The 16,745-nt window shown below is 36.2% G+C and overlaps 1 protein-coding gene across 5 annotated transcripts in view; it reads left to right on the forward strand.

Annotated features, from left to right (window-relative positions):
• ANKS1B (ankyrin repeat and sterile alpha motif domain containing 1B) overlaps nt 1–16,745 on the forward strand; it is a 441,985-nt gene that overhangs the window by 147,855 nt on the left and 277,385 nt on the right. For all 5 annotated transcript variants that reach the window (XM_080595951.1, XM_080595956.1, XM_080595957.1 and 2 more), the window contains exon 11: nt 9,556–9,692. In XM_080595951.1, the coding sequence (XP_080452077.1) occupies nt 9,556–9,692 (137 nt within the window). The remainder of the gene's footprint in view (nt 1–9,555; nt 9,693–16,745) is intronic.

Below are 16,745 nucleotides of genomic sequence, written 5' to 3' on the forward strand. Positions count from 1 at the left end.
GTTTGGATATACTATTTTGGCTCTATTTCAAATGGGCCAAAGCAGAATGATGTAGAAATTTCAATTTATTCATTGGATATCAATAGCAAATACAAATAGCATGCTTTTTTTTTTTTATTATTTGAAAAGTTTCGTGTGATCTTTATCATTCTTTTATATAGTTAAATACAGCTCTTAAAAATTCCAAGGATCTATGCAAACTCCATAACAAGTGTGGTTTCTATAAGAAATGTAGCAGGTTTCACTATGGGAACATTCAATAGGAAGAATTTTAAGAACTCTGCAAAGCTAGCAGGTACTTGGATAATATAAAACTAAGCTAAGAAGATAAAAACAGTGAAGAAAATTGCAAATTGTAAGACCAACTAAATTAAACATGTTGAAGTGTATAGATGATTCAAAACACATAGTAGAAGTTGCTATGGTAAATATTGGTTTTTCAGTTGGAAGGTAGGCTTAATGCTATGCAATAAATGAGTTCATTATAACATTTCACCTGAATTTCCTCCGATGGAAAGTAACTTATTGTGTGAATATTAATAAAAAGGGAATAAATTTAGTATTTTTCAGAAGAAAATGCTAAGTGTAAATAACAATAACTAAAAGTAATATATTACAAAATTGTTTTGAGGTTCCATTATAAAAAAGATCTGATTTGGAAATTCAAAAATAGGATCAAGGGTTTTTTGTTTGTTTGTTTTGTTTTTTGATTACTGAAAACTCTAATTCTGTAGTGCTTTAGTGTCACAAATTAGCTGTTTGTGCTTGGAAATTGGGTTGTATTATTACAAAATTACCCACGGTACTTCCTTTTTCTTTCTCAAATGACGTGGATGTTATTGGGGCAACATATTGGACTAGATAGCTGATTTGCTTTGTTACAGGTGTTTCCATACTGCTTTCAAAATTAATAGCAGAGATTTTTAAGATTCCCTGAATTCTGACTGTGTATCAGGTGTGCACACTACCTGCTGGACAACTTCTTTATGGTTAATCAGTATACTCTTACTATGGATAAAATATACATTTCTGGTTTGGAACAAAATACTTTAAATATATATTACATGCAAAAATGTAAGATTTCCAGAGTTAGAGTTGAGCCAAAATGAGAGCGAGTGAGTTGCTTGAATATTTACAAACCTTAGATAAGAACATCTGGATATTTAAATATTTATAAATAAAATTTCTAGCTCTTTGGCTTTTAAATGTTTGGTTTTATGACTTCAGTGTTTTATTAGAGAGCTTTACTAACTAACTGATACTTCAGAAGAAATGAAGCTTATGAAAATGTAGTTTTGTCCATAAATTGCATTTCCTTGTAATTAAAGATAGATGCATATTGGGAGGTTTATCTTCAGGACTACTTAAATTATTTATTAATGGAACTTGTGGCTATCATTAGTATTATTTAAATGATTTGAAAGTACTTACTCTGATCACATATGCAGTTTATATTATGATCCAATTTGAAAACATAGCTTAATTCACCTGTTGACTACAATATTTGCAAGAGTAAAGTACTTTCCCTGCACAGCACAGTTTGGACGTTCTCTTTGGATTGTAGAAGAAACCTTGTGAAATACTAAGTCATGCAAATGATAGCATTCAGGGTCATCTCACTGGTGAGATAAACTTAATAATAAGCATGAAGATCCCCAATATGGATCATTATTTGAGGGCGGGGGAATTGTTTTACAAGACTACTAAGCTTTCTAGCTTTTAGTGAATGACTGAAATAAACAAAAATAATTTTTTCACCTATATGAAATGGTACACCTATGGTATACTTAGACCTTGGGCATTTCACTGAACTTCCACAAACATGAAGACTACATGCTGAGACAACACAAATGTAGCCATCTATGAAATATCTGTTGTAGACCATACAGTCATTTCACTACAAAACTTTTAAACATGTGAAACCCAACAACAACAAAAAATATAACAAAAAATAAGTATATGGCAACTGTGTAGTGTTGTTTTTGAATGCTCAGTTAGACACCAACAGCTTACAGAGGCAGTCTCAAAAGGTTACACAGGAAATGGTGGAAATCACCCATCATCTCTCATTAGTATTTAATGAGAGATGTTATTCCAGACAGTTGCCTGGTATTACAAGGGTTATGCAAGCTTGAAGCAGTGCCAAAGTCTATTTGTGCAGGTGGGTGATTAGGGGAAATAAAAAGTTGATAACAGTCATACCAAACTCTTGTGGATGATGCAGAAACAACTAAACAGACCCCCTGTTGCCACTGGAATGCACTTCACTGCTAATTAATTCCAAACACTATCCTGAAATAGCTGCCACATCCAAGACTGGACCAGTTATAGCTTCAAGTGCTTTCAGCAAGACAGTTGCAGATATATATTTACAATCCTACTCAGAACAATGGTTATTCAGGTTTAAGTGTTCAGGAAACAAAACAAATTCAAAAGAGCAAATTCAAACAGCTTAGTCCAGCTGTTCTCTGTATGCATCCAGTTTAGCTACCTACTGACTCCATTATTCAGTATTCCATCTGCTCTTTTGAAAATTCTCCTGTAATGTTCATTCCTTGAAATCCTGAAATACATGGCTGTCTTTATCCATAGTTCCTAGATTTGTGCCATGTTGAATAGTTATCTAGGAGAGATTTACTTTGGGGATTTAATCAAGTTAGAATAATTTTAAAGTTGAATCCTATACTATGGAAAATTGCCTAGTCCCTCAACTGGGGCTACTTTAGAATGTGCATGTCTTTGTTCTCCGTCTGACAAAATAGGAGGTTTTCTATTGTTTTTTCCAGGTTTTCTCCTTGAACTGCAGCACTTCATTTTCTTTATGCAATTGCTGTGAATCTTTGCAATAGATCCAGGAGATTCAGGAGACATAACACTTTTATATCACTTGCTGTCCAAGAAATCTTATACGTGGTAGCCCTGTATCAAACCAGGGGAATTCCTACTGTCTTGTGATCTACTCTGCTCAGTTTTGGGTCTTTCACTGTTATCTTCTACCTACTTATTGGTGTATGCTGCTGCCTTGTAAATTTACTACTGGTGGAACCAGTAGTAAATCCACAATGAATGAGCTGAGCCTAAATAGCACTGGCTCCATAGAAAATTTTCAGATATATTGTTTTAGGACTTACACTGAAATCTGTTGATGGGAATGTTGTAAGGTAATGGAGTGATTCTCCTTGCTGTCCTTTAGAATGAATTAATTGAGTTTTAATGAACCCTCTGCAAGCCTCAGTGAGCTCACCATGCCCAAACTCTCTTTAATCCCACAGAATCAGATTCATAGATTCTTCACGTGGGCCTGGTACTCTCTTACTCAGTTAGAGAAAGCTTAGCAATGGTAGGAAAGATTCCTTGAGGCACAATTTGGAAAAGTTTCTTAGTCTTATCCTCAGCATGATCCTATATTCGTGCTACAGCTTCCATATTTTTGATCATCTATGGAAGGAGAAAATACTGGCGTATCTGTCACTCCAGTGTATTTATAACTGACAAGTGTTCTTCCATACCACTTTATGAAGATTTAAAGGACTAGATGATAACTGCCATTTAGGTGAGATCCCATTATTGAAGTTAAAAAAAATAAGTTCTTATGTCCATAATGAGACCTATGTCAACTTGTTCATTTCTCAGCCAGTCAGTGAAATTAGCCTTTCTGGTGGCCATTACCTCTGTGAGGAGACTTATGTAAATTCATCTACTGGTGACTGATCTTCCACAAATAGTACCATTTCCTGATATCTTCTTTTATAATCTTCCAAGATTTCTGTTGAGGCTATGACTGATTTCTGTCTGAGACAGATGATTTGTCTGATGACTTAATGTTCCTTTCAGAGCTTTATGCCTCTTTATAATACATTTGATGTTAAGAGGACATATAACATATACAGACAAAGGCATTCCAACAGTTTCCCACTGTATTTTTTCTAAAGACAGGTCCAAAATCATAGATATTACTGGATTAGATGAGTGCTTTTCTAACAGTTTTCTAATAGGCCATCAAATTGCATCTGCTAGAACTGATCAAGCTTAGATCTGTCCTGACACCACACTAAAAAGCATTTTGATCCCATACAACATCAAGCCATTTGGATCTTTATTCACATTTTTGCATTTTCGCAATGCTGGGATCCAAAAGAGATGTGGGGTTTTGGCCCACTTTCACATTTAGAACATTGCATGAAATCATCTGCACTGGTGCACCCCTGGCCTGCTCACTGGCAGGACAGAACAAGAAGCTGAAAAGTCTTTGGCTTAGTGTAAGCACTGCTCTGCAACAATTAAAACAACAGCATGTTATCAACATTATTCTCATCCTAAATCCAAAACGCATCTCTGAGGAGGAAAATTAACTCTATCCTAGCTGAAACCAGGACAGCAACTCTGAAATTTAGTTTCTGATTTGCTCAAAATTTTGAGAAAAAAAAAATGCTATTTCTTTGGAAAGCAATTTAGTTACCAGCATATTAACACAGAAATTTAACTTTAGACCCTAAATTTCTGTTCCAAAAATTAGTCTTATTAGATAGACATATATAATACATTACATCACTACATAATGTACTTTTCATTTCATTCAGAAATACTTTTTGTACTGAAAGGTTGCATTACAAATGAATCACTGAGTATTTGTAATGTCAGCGGTAGTAGACCAATGTTTCTTCCCGTAAAAGGACTGATTGATTGTTACATAATATCTGTTGTGTTAGACACGATTATAGAGTATATTCATAGTTTAAAATATTTTTATGAACAAGATTAAACTGGGTAATAGATAAAACTACACACACAAAAAGAACAAAAAGCATCATTGTTTGCAATTGTATAGTATATGACAATGTGGTGAAAAATAGATTTTGTGAGGTGTTTGTCTTGCTGCTTCCTTCCTCCCTTAGCATCCTCATAAACAGGTGCTGTAAAAAATGAACATATCCCATACTAAATGACTTACAAACTTTTAATTTGTTAAATTTCAAAGAACAAATTATGTAAATTTGTTCTTGTTCAATGCTATTCAATTTCTTTTTAGCATTTTCTTGTAAGAATAGATAAATAACTGTTGGTGAAATATGGAATAACAGGAATGGACCAATAAAAGGCTGATCTGGACTTAGTGGAGTTGATTCGATATTCATGTTTTAGTATAACTAAAATCAATCCACCTGTCTATTAATCAAAGAAAAAAATATCTGTAATTGAAATAATGCTAGTGTGGCTTGAGTATAAGAAGATTTTTTTAAATAACAGTAAGAACAATATGACCTTTAACTTCCAAGCAATGTTGTAATTTTTATCTACAGTCTTTTGATGTGTAAGGAAAAGGCTAGTAAGTATAGACAGATTGTTTCTCTTTTGCATGAAGGACTACATTATTGTGACCATTACTGTTTACTTCCTCTGTAAATACTTCAAAAATTGGGAGAAATAGCAAACAGAATTTTGAGATGTATTAAGATTTGAGGTATGGAATCCTGTCTAATCCTGTAAGAAATTTAAGAATAACTTTTTAGTTATTTAGTAGTTTATTTAGTTATTTAGTTATTTAGTATATTCTTTAGTTATAAATGTACTTTTTAGTACATCCATCAGATGTTTAATGGTAAATGTGATCATGACAGTACGGTAATGCTTTCTGTCCTTTAAAACCTCATATGCTGAACCAATCAATATACAAACAAACCAACCAAATTAGTAAGATTTGCCAGAATGTAAAACAGCATAGCTATTTTTGCAGTCCACATTATATGAGTCCAGTTAATCCAAAACCTGAGTTTATCTAACCTCTTTAGAAATTATTTTGTTTATTATGAAAAAAAAATTAGAAAAAATAACATGATATAATTTCTTTATTTTTTTTCTTTGCCTTCAGTAACCATTTTTCAACATCAGACTGACTCCAGTAACATAATCCCTGTGACAGTCTGTCGTGTATGATGGAGGCAGGAAGGAATATTGTTAGAGCATACTGCACTTCAGTAATTTTAACTGCCAGATGATCCCTGGAGCCTGTTGTTATCTGACTTGTACAGAAACATCTCTTAGCTTATTGTAACTTGAGCCTGAAACTAGAAGAGAATGACAGCCATAAATACTTCCCTTTTGGCCCTGCACATAGCACCTGTCAGAAACTCGGTACTGTAGCTAATCTTTCATAGGGAAATTTAGTAGGTAAGATCTTTTTGAGATAATAGGATGCAATAAAACTTCCAGTGATATTATTATGGTTACCTGAAGGAAGGAAAAAAAATAGTTTTGTTACTAGCAGAAGAGAAAGGAAAATGAACACATGATTATTATAGCATGTAATTACAGAAGAGAGTATATTTCAATTTATTCTTAATGAAACAATGAGTACTGTATATATAACCAGAGAAGTCCTCCAAATTGTTTGCAGTAGCTAATTTGATGGTGATATTCTATCTCTGATGGAGCAGACCCAGGTAGTAAATCATTATTGGTTGCCTAATGGGAAGATCCTACTGTGAAAATAAACAGCTGTCCACAATAAAGAAATTGTTTACAAGAAACCATTACATGTCAGATGCTTTATTCCCTTGAGAAAGGACTGAAGGCATGAAATATTGAGCAGTTGGATTTTTTTCTGGGATGTTTATTTCAAAGAGAAATATTGTTTTTATTTATTTATTTATGTAAAGCTTTATTTTTAGATTCTAAAAGCCAGATGCTTTGTTGTATTACCACTTCATTTTCCTTGGAAGGAAAGACTGTAACTACTATTTTTTGAGATTTCTGCATATTGTGTATGTTCCTGAATTGGTTATAGTTTATGTATACACTGTAGCTCAAAAAGTTTTTTCTCATCTCCGTCTAGGGGGCATACAATAGCTCTGCCTCCCTGCATGAGTATCTTCCAATAAATCTTCATTCCAAGAATTTCTCTTCCGGTTAGTTCCACACTTCTCAGTTAGGACTGTATTTAGGGGCAAAACCTAGTAGTGACCTGTCATTGAACAGGGTCAACAAGAAGCTCCAGATCCCCATGGAAAAAAAAAAAAAAAAAAAAACAACGTATTTATACAACTTGACCTCTGTTACCTCTGCAGCACATTTAAAAAGTGAGTAAACAAAACTGAGGTGAGTCAAGGGCTTAAAACAGAATGAAAAGGCAGGCAGAAAACTGTGTTCCTTACCACCAGCATCAATCTGTCATTCTAACTGTCTGGCCTTTGAGAGAGGCATCCTCAAGATACTTCCCCATCTGCGAGACTTCCTGATTTCACTTTAAAGGCTTTCATGTGCTAAATAGCTAAAGGGCAGCTGTGCTTAAGCACAGCTACACAGGCTTTACAGTGGAAGAACAGTAACAGAAACCCATGGACTGCTAAAGTACCAGGGAGGTTTTGTTCCTTATAGGTTTAGATGTTTGATCGAGACAATCCTTCTGTTTGTTTTTCACACAAGTATGTAAATAAGTAACTACACTAAGTACACTTCAATAGACTCACATGGAACGTTTATCCCTCTAGAAGTTATTTCTTAGCTTCTTAGATGGCTCTTGTATTACTGTGTGTCTTGGCAGCAGTATAATCTCTTGTTTGGGATCTCCATACACAGTGTAGGGTTTTCTCAAAGAAAGTTTCTGATTCCCCAGTTGGGGGGTTTCATTTATAATTATATTTTATGAGTCTTTTTTCCATAGAGTGTAACAGGATAGTATTTCATATTCTGGAGCACAAAAGGATGAGACTTTCAGCTCAATTTAAATGCTCCTAACATTCCTATTTAACTTTCATCCTCACTATGGGATTTCCAAACAGTATGGAAAGGCCTTGGTGGGGTGTTTTCCTGTCAAGTCCTTACCAAAAATTCTCTAGTACATGGCGCTGGAGCTGGCTTTGTTTATTTGTCTATTTGGAATTTGAGTTTTTTCTTTGGAGTGGATTTGCCCACAAAGTGAAAGGATAGACTGGTAATCCACCTCAATTACAAATAAATAGGCTTTCATCTGTGAACCCTGCAGGCTCGCAGACATGAGGTTTGAATGTAATCATCATCTTATTGCGGAGCTGCAGGCAATATAGCACATTAAGGAACTTGGCCCACATGCCTTTGTGACCCAGAAAAAAAGGTACTCTATAAATTTTCAGACTCATAAAGACCACCATGACCGTGCCCAGGCAATGGAGTTTTTCTGGAACCTGAACTAAACCATTTCTTTAATAATACAGTTCTAACGGCGTGAAGTAATGTGGAGCTTTTGGCCTTCTGCTGAGTTCTTCTGGTGCTTGGTTACCATCACAGCTGGGAAGTTATGCCTTACTTCTCAGTCCTCTCTATCATCTGACCTGTTTTTCACTAATTTTACTTTACATTGTTCCAACTGCATTAAGAACGTTTAAAGTTAAAAATGATATTCTAAGTCCCTTTAATGGTTCTTTACTGTGCCATAAAGTGATAACAGTATCACAAAACATTTCTGAACAGCTGTTTCCCAAGTACCTGGACATATGTGGACATTTCTATGCCAGCTGTAGGTTATCTAGATGAGATACTGCTAGAAAGGTGGCTACTGTAGTGCAAAGCTCTATGAAGGATGAAGATTTCTTGTGAGAAGCTGAATATGTTTCTGTGTAACTAATTGTCAATGATCAGTTATGTTGCTCATGGTGTTCAGGAAAATTGTGAATGACAGCTGCTAGCATGCTCTACGTCAAGTATGTGTTTCAATAACTTGTTGATTCGGGTCTTATGTGTTAGGATTTACCAGTATGACAGATGAGTTACATTAAAAAGCCCCCTTTTAAGTCACTGCTGTTATAGTGATAACAGTTGGATTCGCAATTACTAATTCAAGGTAACAAATGTAAAATATTTGTGGGTTTTTTTTTTGGTGCTTGATTTTACTTAAGTATTAAGAGAGTGTTATATCCTGACTTAACATAGAATGATCATAGAATGGCTTGGGTTGGAAGGGACCTTAAAGACCATCCAGTTCCAACCCCCCTGCCATGGGCAGGGATGCCACCTGCTAGATCAGGTTGCCCAAAGCCCCATCCAGCCTGGCCTTGAACATTTCCAGAGATGGGGCATCCACAACTTCTCTGGGCAACATGTTCTAGTGCCTCACCATCCTCTGAGTGAAAAATTTCCTCCAAAATGTATGCTTTAAATGTATGTATCCTCCTAAACGTATCCATTAAATGTACGTATCCTCCTAAATGTATGCTTATCTTCTCAGAAAGAGCAGTCAGGCATTGGAACAGGTTGCCGAGGGAGGTGGTGGCATCACCATCCCTGAGGATGTTTAAGGAAAGGTTGGATGTGGTGCTTAGGGACATGGTTTAATGGGTGATGTTGGTAATAAGGGGATGGTTGGACCAGATGATCTTGGAAATTATTTCTAACCTTAATGATTCTATGATTTAAAAAAAAGCATAGATATACAATCTATTCCTCACCAAGCACATTTAAATTTCAATAGTTTTTTTGAAGTTGAAATAGTGTTCCAAGTAACGCTTTGTTTTCAAAATAATTTTTGATTTTAAAATGTATAAAGTATTTGTAAGTTCACATGAATGCTATTTTTATTCACAGATAATGCACCTCAGGTAGCAATTACCGCACCAGGATCTGGTAACCATAGAAACAGCTCTACAGGCCCAACACCTGACTGCTCTCCTCCGTCACCAGACACTGCACTTAAGAACATAGTAAAAGTTATACGTCCTCAGGTAGGTGATCACCAAAAGCATCCTCTTCTTAGTTGTACTTTTCATGTGAAAAGCAGGATCTGCTGCATGTATTCTAAGAAAATGTTGTTGCTAAACACATATATAGATCAAAGACAGATAAACAGAATCTAAAATATTTTCTGTGCTTAGGAAGCAGTCTTGATAACAGGAGGACATAGAATATTTTATGAATGAGCCCAACAAGGCACAAAGATATCAGTACATTTTTATTGCAGCATTAATAATGAATGAAATCTTTATGCAACTTTTTTTGTATTTTTATATACTATTGGATTTCTTCCACTTTTTTTTTTTTCTGCATTAGTGGTGCATTACCTTTACAGGTTTTCTTCCCTTTTTATTTATCTCTATTTACATAGCCCCCTAATATTTTATACCTTCACGAGGTTACATACATTCTTTTATAGGATATGAAAATTGAGAAACAGTACTAGCTATATACATATTCATGTATTGGTAAACAACATGCTTTAGCACATTGAAATCTAGGTGCCCTCTTGTAGTTCTTCAAGGAGTACAACAATTTATGAACAGGTCAGTGGGACACACTTGCATTTGAAGCAGAAGGGTAGAAATATTTCTTATAGCTCTTGGTCCCTAGCGAGATCATGCTGTAAAAAAATTCTTCCTAGTGCACTATGATAGCAATTTCTTTCATGCTAAAGGAAAAAAGAAGCTATTTGTCTTAATTTGGAAGTTTTAACATATTTCTTGATGTCCTTGGCCTCATCTCCGAGATGTCTTTAAAATGGATAAAACTTAGAACTTGATTCAGCAGTGTAGCAGTAACCAGGCTAGAAGAGGCTATTTTAGAATCACAAGATTGTATAATAATATAGGTCAGAAGAGACCTCAGGGTTACCTAGCACCCTAATTAAATAGGTCTGCCAAAGTAAGCTGTCACAACTAGATACTGAATTGACTAATTGTGAAAATTCATTGGCGTGACTCTTTAACCAGAATAACTTCTATTCTTCTCCTACCCATTACTGGGTTCAAATGCAACCATCTGTTCTTCATTGCTGATCTGATCTCTGCCACTAAGCCACTGATGCGAGTGGATCCAGGCTTTGCATCATCAGTATGGTGCTGGCATGTTGCTGGCACTTGTGTTATCTGAGAAGTAAGCTGATGGATGCATGGTATTTTGGTAAGAATTATATAAGGCAGATTGTTTGGGTGCTGCATAAGTGAAAACGTTACTGTGATGGAAGTGGGCCTTCTTTTCAGTATTCGTTGGAGCATGCAATTCAGAAGGTCTTAGAAAATTAAAGTTAATTGCTAGGTGCACCTGCCATTCCTCTCTGAGGAGCTGTTAACATCCTATGGCTGAAACTGTCGATGCACAATAATTCTAGCCACTGACTGGTGCAGAGCATCCCTCTGTGACATTGCAGTAATTCGGGTTCCCCATCCTGGTTTAAATCTAGATTGCGGGGGGTCTAAAATAACGGCTTCTTCTTTTCTCTGTTTATAGTTCTTTCTAGTTTTGCTTGTTCCTGTAGTCTGTCTGTACCTCCCACCATACATCAGTATAGTACTAAAATGCCTCCTTTCCTCTAAACAGTTTTTTTTGTAGTAGGCGGCAAGCAAACAGAAAGGTATTGGAATATTGTTGGAACAAGCTGTTGTGTGATAGCTTATTGAAAATAGCATTTAAAAAGCTGTTTTCATCATGATATTGCCAACAGATGGACCCAGAACACTGAATGGTGATGTTCTCCTGCTAGTTAACTCTGAATGGATTCAGCAGATTCTGGGGAGCTATTTTCAAATTTAAATCATACCATTTACTGACTCCCAGTATTCTCATCATTCTGCAGAACAAAAGCTAGCTGTGCAGTATAGCTGATCAGAACTTCACCACATCCGATAATCTCTGTCTTGTATGGGCCTATTACCTGTGCTGACAACAGTAGAAAGGCACATGTAGGCAGGTACTTAATGTACATTGTAAATCTATACGCTAATATATAGAGAAGCTGAATGCACTACAGCATTCACATCCCATTATGTTTCTCATTTCTCTGTGTGTTTTATGGACATGCTTTCAGTATTCCTTTTCTTTTTCTTTTACTTTCTTTTTTTTTTTTGACCTATTTACTTAATCTCCTCCCCCAAAATATCAACCCAAGAATTTAGACAAAGAAGTTGTAGATTTGCAATGTGATGTTTGCAAACCATCAGTGTTAATTCTGCCAGAGTATTTAATTCCTTTATTCCATGCCTTTTGCATTAATTTACACTGCAAGATCTTTGAAGGTTAATACAATGGGTTTCTATTCTTGACTGACCTCTCACCACTCACGTAAAATTAATGAACAGCGATACATAATGCATACAAAATAATTTTCTGTTGTCTGCCAGGGCCTCTTTGCACATTTTTAGCAAAATAAACAGACTTTAAATAGTTGCATAACAAGGAGCACATACATTTCCAAACCAGCTTTCACTCTTTTTCCCTTCTCATACATCTTGTGCATCCAGCACAGGAAAAGGCCGGTGAGTTGTCCAATAAAAGGTAGAACTGGGAACTAGCAGCAACTAGCTTTGCATTGGGCAGGCTTTGGTAGCTTCGATGGAACTGCCAGTGGAATCTGGTGCTTCAACATATATTGTCATTTTCACTTATAGCATCACATTATTTTCCTGGAGGGTTGTGCATATAATATTACCCCCAGTAACAAGGAACACCATGTTAACTACTCTCTGTGATATGTATAAGCAGCAGCAGAAGAGACCAAAGATTCCTGCCTCCCAGAAGGCTGGTGAGGACAGGTAGTGGCAGAGAGTAGAAAAGAGAAACCTGGCAAGCTGGGCTTGGAGGCACCTAAGACTGTGTGCCAGGTCACATGGTGGCAGTGTATATACATGCTTCAGCACATGAGGGATTCTGAATATATTCCTATATATGTGAAGTTCAGCACAGCACAGTGGCCTCTCTGCTCTCCTCTTCTAGAAATTCACAGACCAAACACAGCTGGGCTGGGGGCCCTGACAGCTACATCTGCTACGTGGGGTCCCTGAAAAAGGAGGGAGGCTGTGATGCTGCACTGCCAGCCCATGGGGTGAAAGTACCATGTCTAGGAAGTATAAGACAGGAACAATCTTGTACATAAAAAGTGAATCCTGAGAGGTCTGGATCATGGAAAGTAAGGGATTCCTCAGACTACACAGAAAATTTGATTTTTCCTTCCAGTTTTCCCTTAACCTGGCCTTCAACTCACCCCTTATATTAAAAACATATCCTCACAAAACCTGGCTGGAAATTTCTCTTTTCTTCCCATCTTTCACTACATTTTTGGCAATCAATCCTTTCTTCATTTAGTTATGATGAATTTTGAGCTGAGAAGCCTGCAATTTTTTGTGACCCTACCACTTGTCCCTTATGAGATCCCACTGCTCTCTAAAATCTATCCAAAACTCTCTTTGGGTATGTCTCAACTACTCAGTTCAGTGTGCTATTACTGAAACTGTAGCCCAGTTTCACTGAACTGGTGTTTCTCCCTGGCACAGTGCAGCACCCTGGAGAGAGATTAACTCAGATCTCAGAAGCAGCATTAAGTTCACTGCCACAGTGCCACCCACCTCTACTGCTCCAGTCCTAAAGCTAGCTCATGTAACAGTAATTCGGGATCTGTGCTGTTGTCTGTGCACCTCAGCTATGGCCTCTACCTGTGATCTAGCATTTTGCAAACATGTTTTTTGTTTTCAGATTTTCACAGGGTCTGTAAGCGTCTGCCACATAGTGCATAGGTCAAAAAAACTCTGAAAGAGGTTTTGCTGAAAATTTATATGCATGCAGATAAGTATATGCAGCTAAGAAACAAACAGAATTTAGTGTAGTGTTTTGAATCACTTGATACCTTTTTCCAGATTGTCCAGATAAATCTTAGTAAGTTTTTAACTCATGAATTGCTGTTTAATGAAGACTTAGATAAAGTAATACAGTTGCAAATTAAAGGCCCATGCCTCTGTGAGGTATACTAACAGGACGTGGGAGAAAAAATAATAGATGTGGTAGGAGACCAAGCAGGTTAATGCACTAAATAGAGTCCTCTGAAATTTTAGGCTCTCTTCTGATTTTTAATGTAGATACATTAGCACATATAGTAAAATATAACATCTTATCAGAACTGGAATTTTAGAAAGTGATAGTAAAACTGAGTATTCTAACATAATTCCTATAGTTTTCTGTCTGGATGAAGCCTGAACAAAGCTGGGTTGCATATGAAGCTTCATATATTTTTAGTATTAATCATAGAAAAGAATAAGACTGTCCTTATTTTTACTTATTTATATCTATTATTTATTTATATCTATTACTTATTTCAGCTCCATTTGAACAAATAAGCTATATACATAGAGCACCTTTTTTCCTAAGAGACTGTTTCTTTTGCCGGTGCTGTTCACTTGGGAGTCATTGGCTAGTTGTCGTAAAATTTAATTCTAACTTTTCACCTTTTAAATCCTAAATTTATTAAATGTGATCCAGCATTTGCATATTCTCTTGTCTTTATAAGGTACGCTTCAAATGGTTAACTGTAGGTGCAGCTTTTGATGATGTGTGGATTTCACATTTTTGTGTTGAAATGTGGATTATATAGAAGTGACCTGTATTTTATCCATCATAAATTACTGCTGTCCCCATTTTATGTGAGGCAAGCTTCCTAAGAGTGTTGTTTCAGTAATGTAAGGAGGACTTCTGATGGAATGACAAAGGAACAGAGATTTTCTTCATCTCATTCTTGCCTTTTTAATTCAAAGATCTGCAACTATCTAAGTAAATTTTTTTTGGGGGGGGGGAGGGGGTTGTATGTGCTGTCTTTACATATATATATATTTTCTATTCAGCTTTTTAAACCTCTTAAAAAACCTCTTTAAACAAAGTTACAATTCCATCTATGGTTCAATGTGTCCCTCTGGCTAAGATGTCTAAGAGTATAATAGAAGATAATAGTTTAAATGTTAGAGAACAGAATAAATTGCCTCATTTCTGAAAGCAGTCATAGAAACCTTCAGGACGTCTGTAGTCTCTGATAGGCCTATCCCACCTGTTTGAGCTATAAGGTGTGCCTTGTCTACAGTACAACAATTTTGTGCATGTATAAGTAAGCCCGGTATACTTATTTACGTGTAGTACATCTAGGCATACGGAAAGATAGGGACTGTGATGTTCCACCCCCAGTGGCCTGGGCATGAATAGACAGATCATTCACAGGACGTACTCCAGAGCCTCTCCAGTTGACCTAAAAATTGGCAGTCACTTATATTTAAGGAAATTATGTCTCATCCTTTTTGCAGTTAGCTGCAGGAAGTCCTTTGAACTACTACTACTAATAATAAATTATACATGTATATAATTTCAGCCAGCTCTTTAAAACCACTGTTCCAGAAAATCACTTTTCCCTATGGTGAAATAATCTTGTTTCCTCTCCCATGACCCTGGCGAACTGCAGTACCCCTAGCTCTTCCCAAACCATCTACTGGCCACTATTGCAGCGTTTCAGGTTCTGCTACCAATGTTCTACTTTGCCCCATTTCTTCTGTACTTCTGACACCTTCCTATGTCACCTATCCATTTGTCTGACCATCTGAGCATGTAGCTGCTCTGAATACATGCACATACACGTGGCAGCTCTAATGGCTTTTGCTGATGGAAATCTCAAGGCACAATTTAATTTTTTTAGTGGAATTTGATAAGTGTGTGCAACAAAGATTGGACAGATCAAGAATAGAGTATGTTATTCATTACGAAGATAATATTAACAAAGTGGGAATATTTCATTATTATATTTGAAAAAGAGTGTTTGAATGTTCATTACCTTGTAGAACCTTTTAACTTTCTGCTTTGTGACCCTCGTCACAGTTAGCTTGCAAGATTAGACAATATCAGTGAAATGCCCACTGAAGGCTATTGCATCCGTGCACAAATGAATGAGAACCCTATTATGCATTTACTAAACGTGTTTTGCAACACAAAAAGTTTGCTTTGCTAGATTTGATCACAAAAAGAGAGTTGGACAACACTGTTACACAGTAAGTTCTCAACACTCACCTTCTGAATGAGATCACAGGACAGATAGGGGACCTTCTTTTCTCCTACGAGCTGCTTTCTGTGCTCAGCCTAAGCTACCATGCACTCAGCCAGCCAGGGAATAAGCATGAATATCTCCTTGGAGAAGTACTGCTCATGACACGGTATGTTCCCAGTTCAGTTGCACACTCCATGTTTTCGTGTTTTGCTGCTGGAATTCATACAACCATATGCACTGTCCATGCTTAGCAGAAAAGGGAAAGATGACTAAAATATTTTATTGAGAGTTAGGATTTTGTGGGGGATAAACCCCATATGTCAAAGCTAAAAACCACCCCTGTGTACATGATATTATGAAGTTTGGACTATCTTTGAAAGGTGCTGAGCATTCCCTAAACCCACTAAAATCTGAATGTATTCTATTGTCCACAGATGGACAGATTCATACTTCATCTCTGTCTGGTCTGGAAATTTTTCCTGCAATATATAGTGTTTTCAAGGTTATATAGATCCATTAAGGCTGCAGGCACTTAAAGGTAGTTGACAGCAGTCAATAAGGTTAAGTCTAGGTATGTAGATTTTTCAGAAAATTATCTCTAAATATGCTTTTTTTTATAAACCTTTAAAGTGTCTATGCAAATCCACTGCAAATAATTTGATATCTTCTCATTCTAATGATATTGAAATGAATAAACAAAGAAGCAAATAGATAAATAAAGCTCCTAAGCAGTCCTAAAAAAGAAAACAAAGATGGAAAAGATTTACTGTCAATGCCATTAAGATGTGATTAGTAATTCATATATGCATGACTGAAAATAGGACAGACATGATAAAATTCTGTTATTTCAGAATACTGAGTACAAAATACAAAAGAGGATATGGTTAGAGTTGCCTTACAGGATGGATTTTTTATTTTATTTTATTTTTCTGTATTGCTGCACAGTTAATGGGTGGAAGATGTAACAGCTCCAGAGGAGGATATTTTCAAAAAATTT

The sequence above is a fragment of the Anser brachyrhynchus genome (genome assembly GCF_964034855.1).
Source record: "Anser brachyrhynchus genome assembly, chromosome: 1".
Lineage (NCBI taxonomy): Eukaryota > Metazoa > Chordata > Aves > Anseriformes > Anatidae > Anser > Anser brachyrhynchus.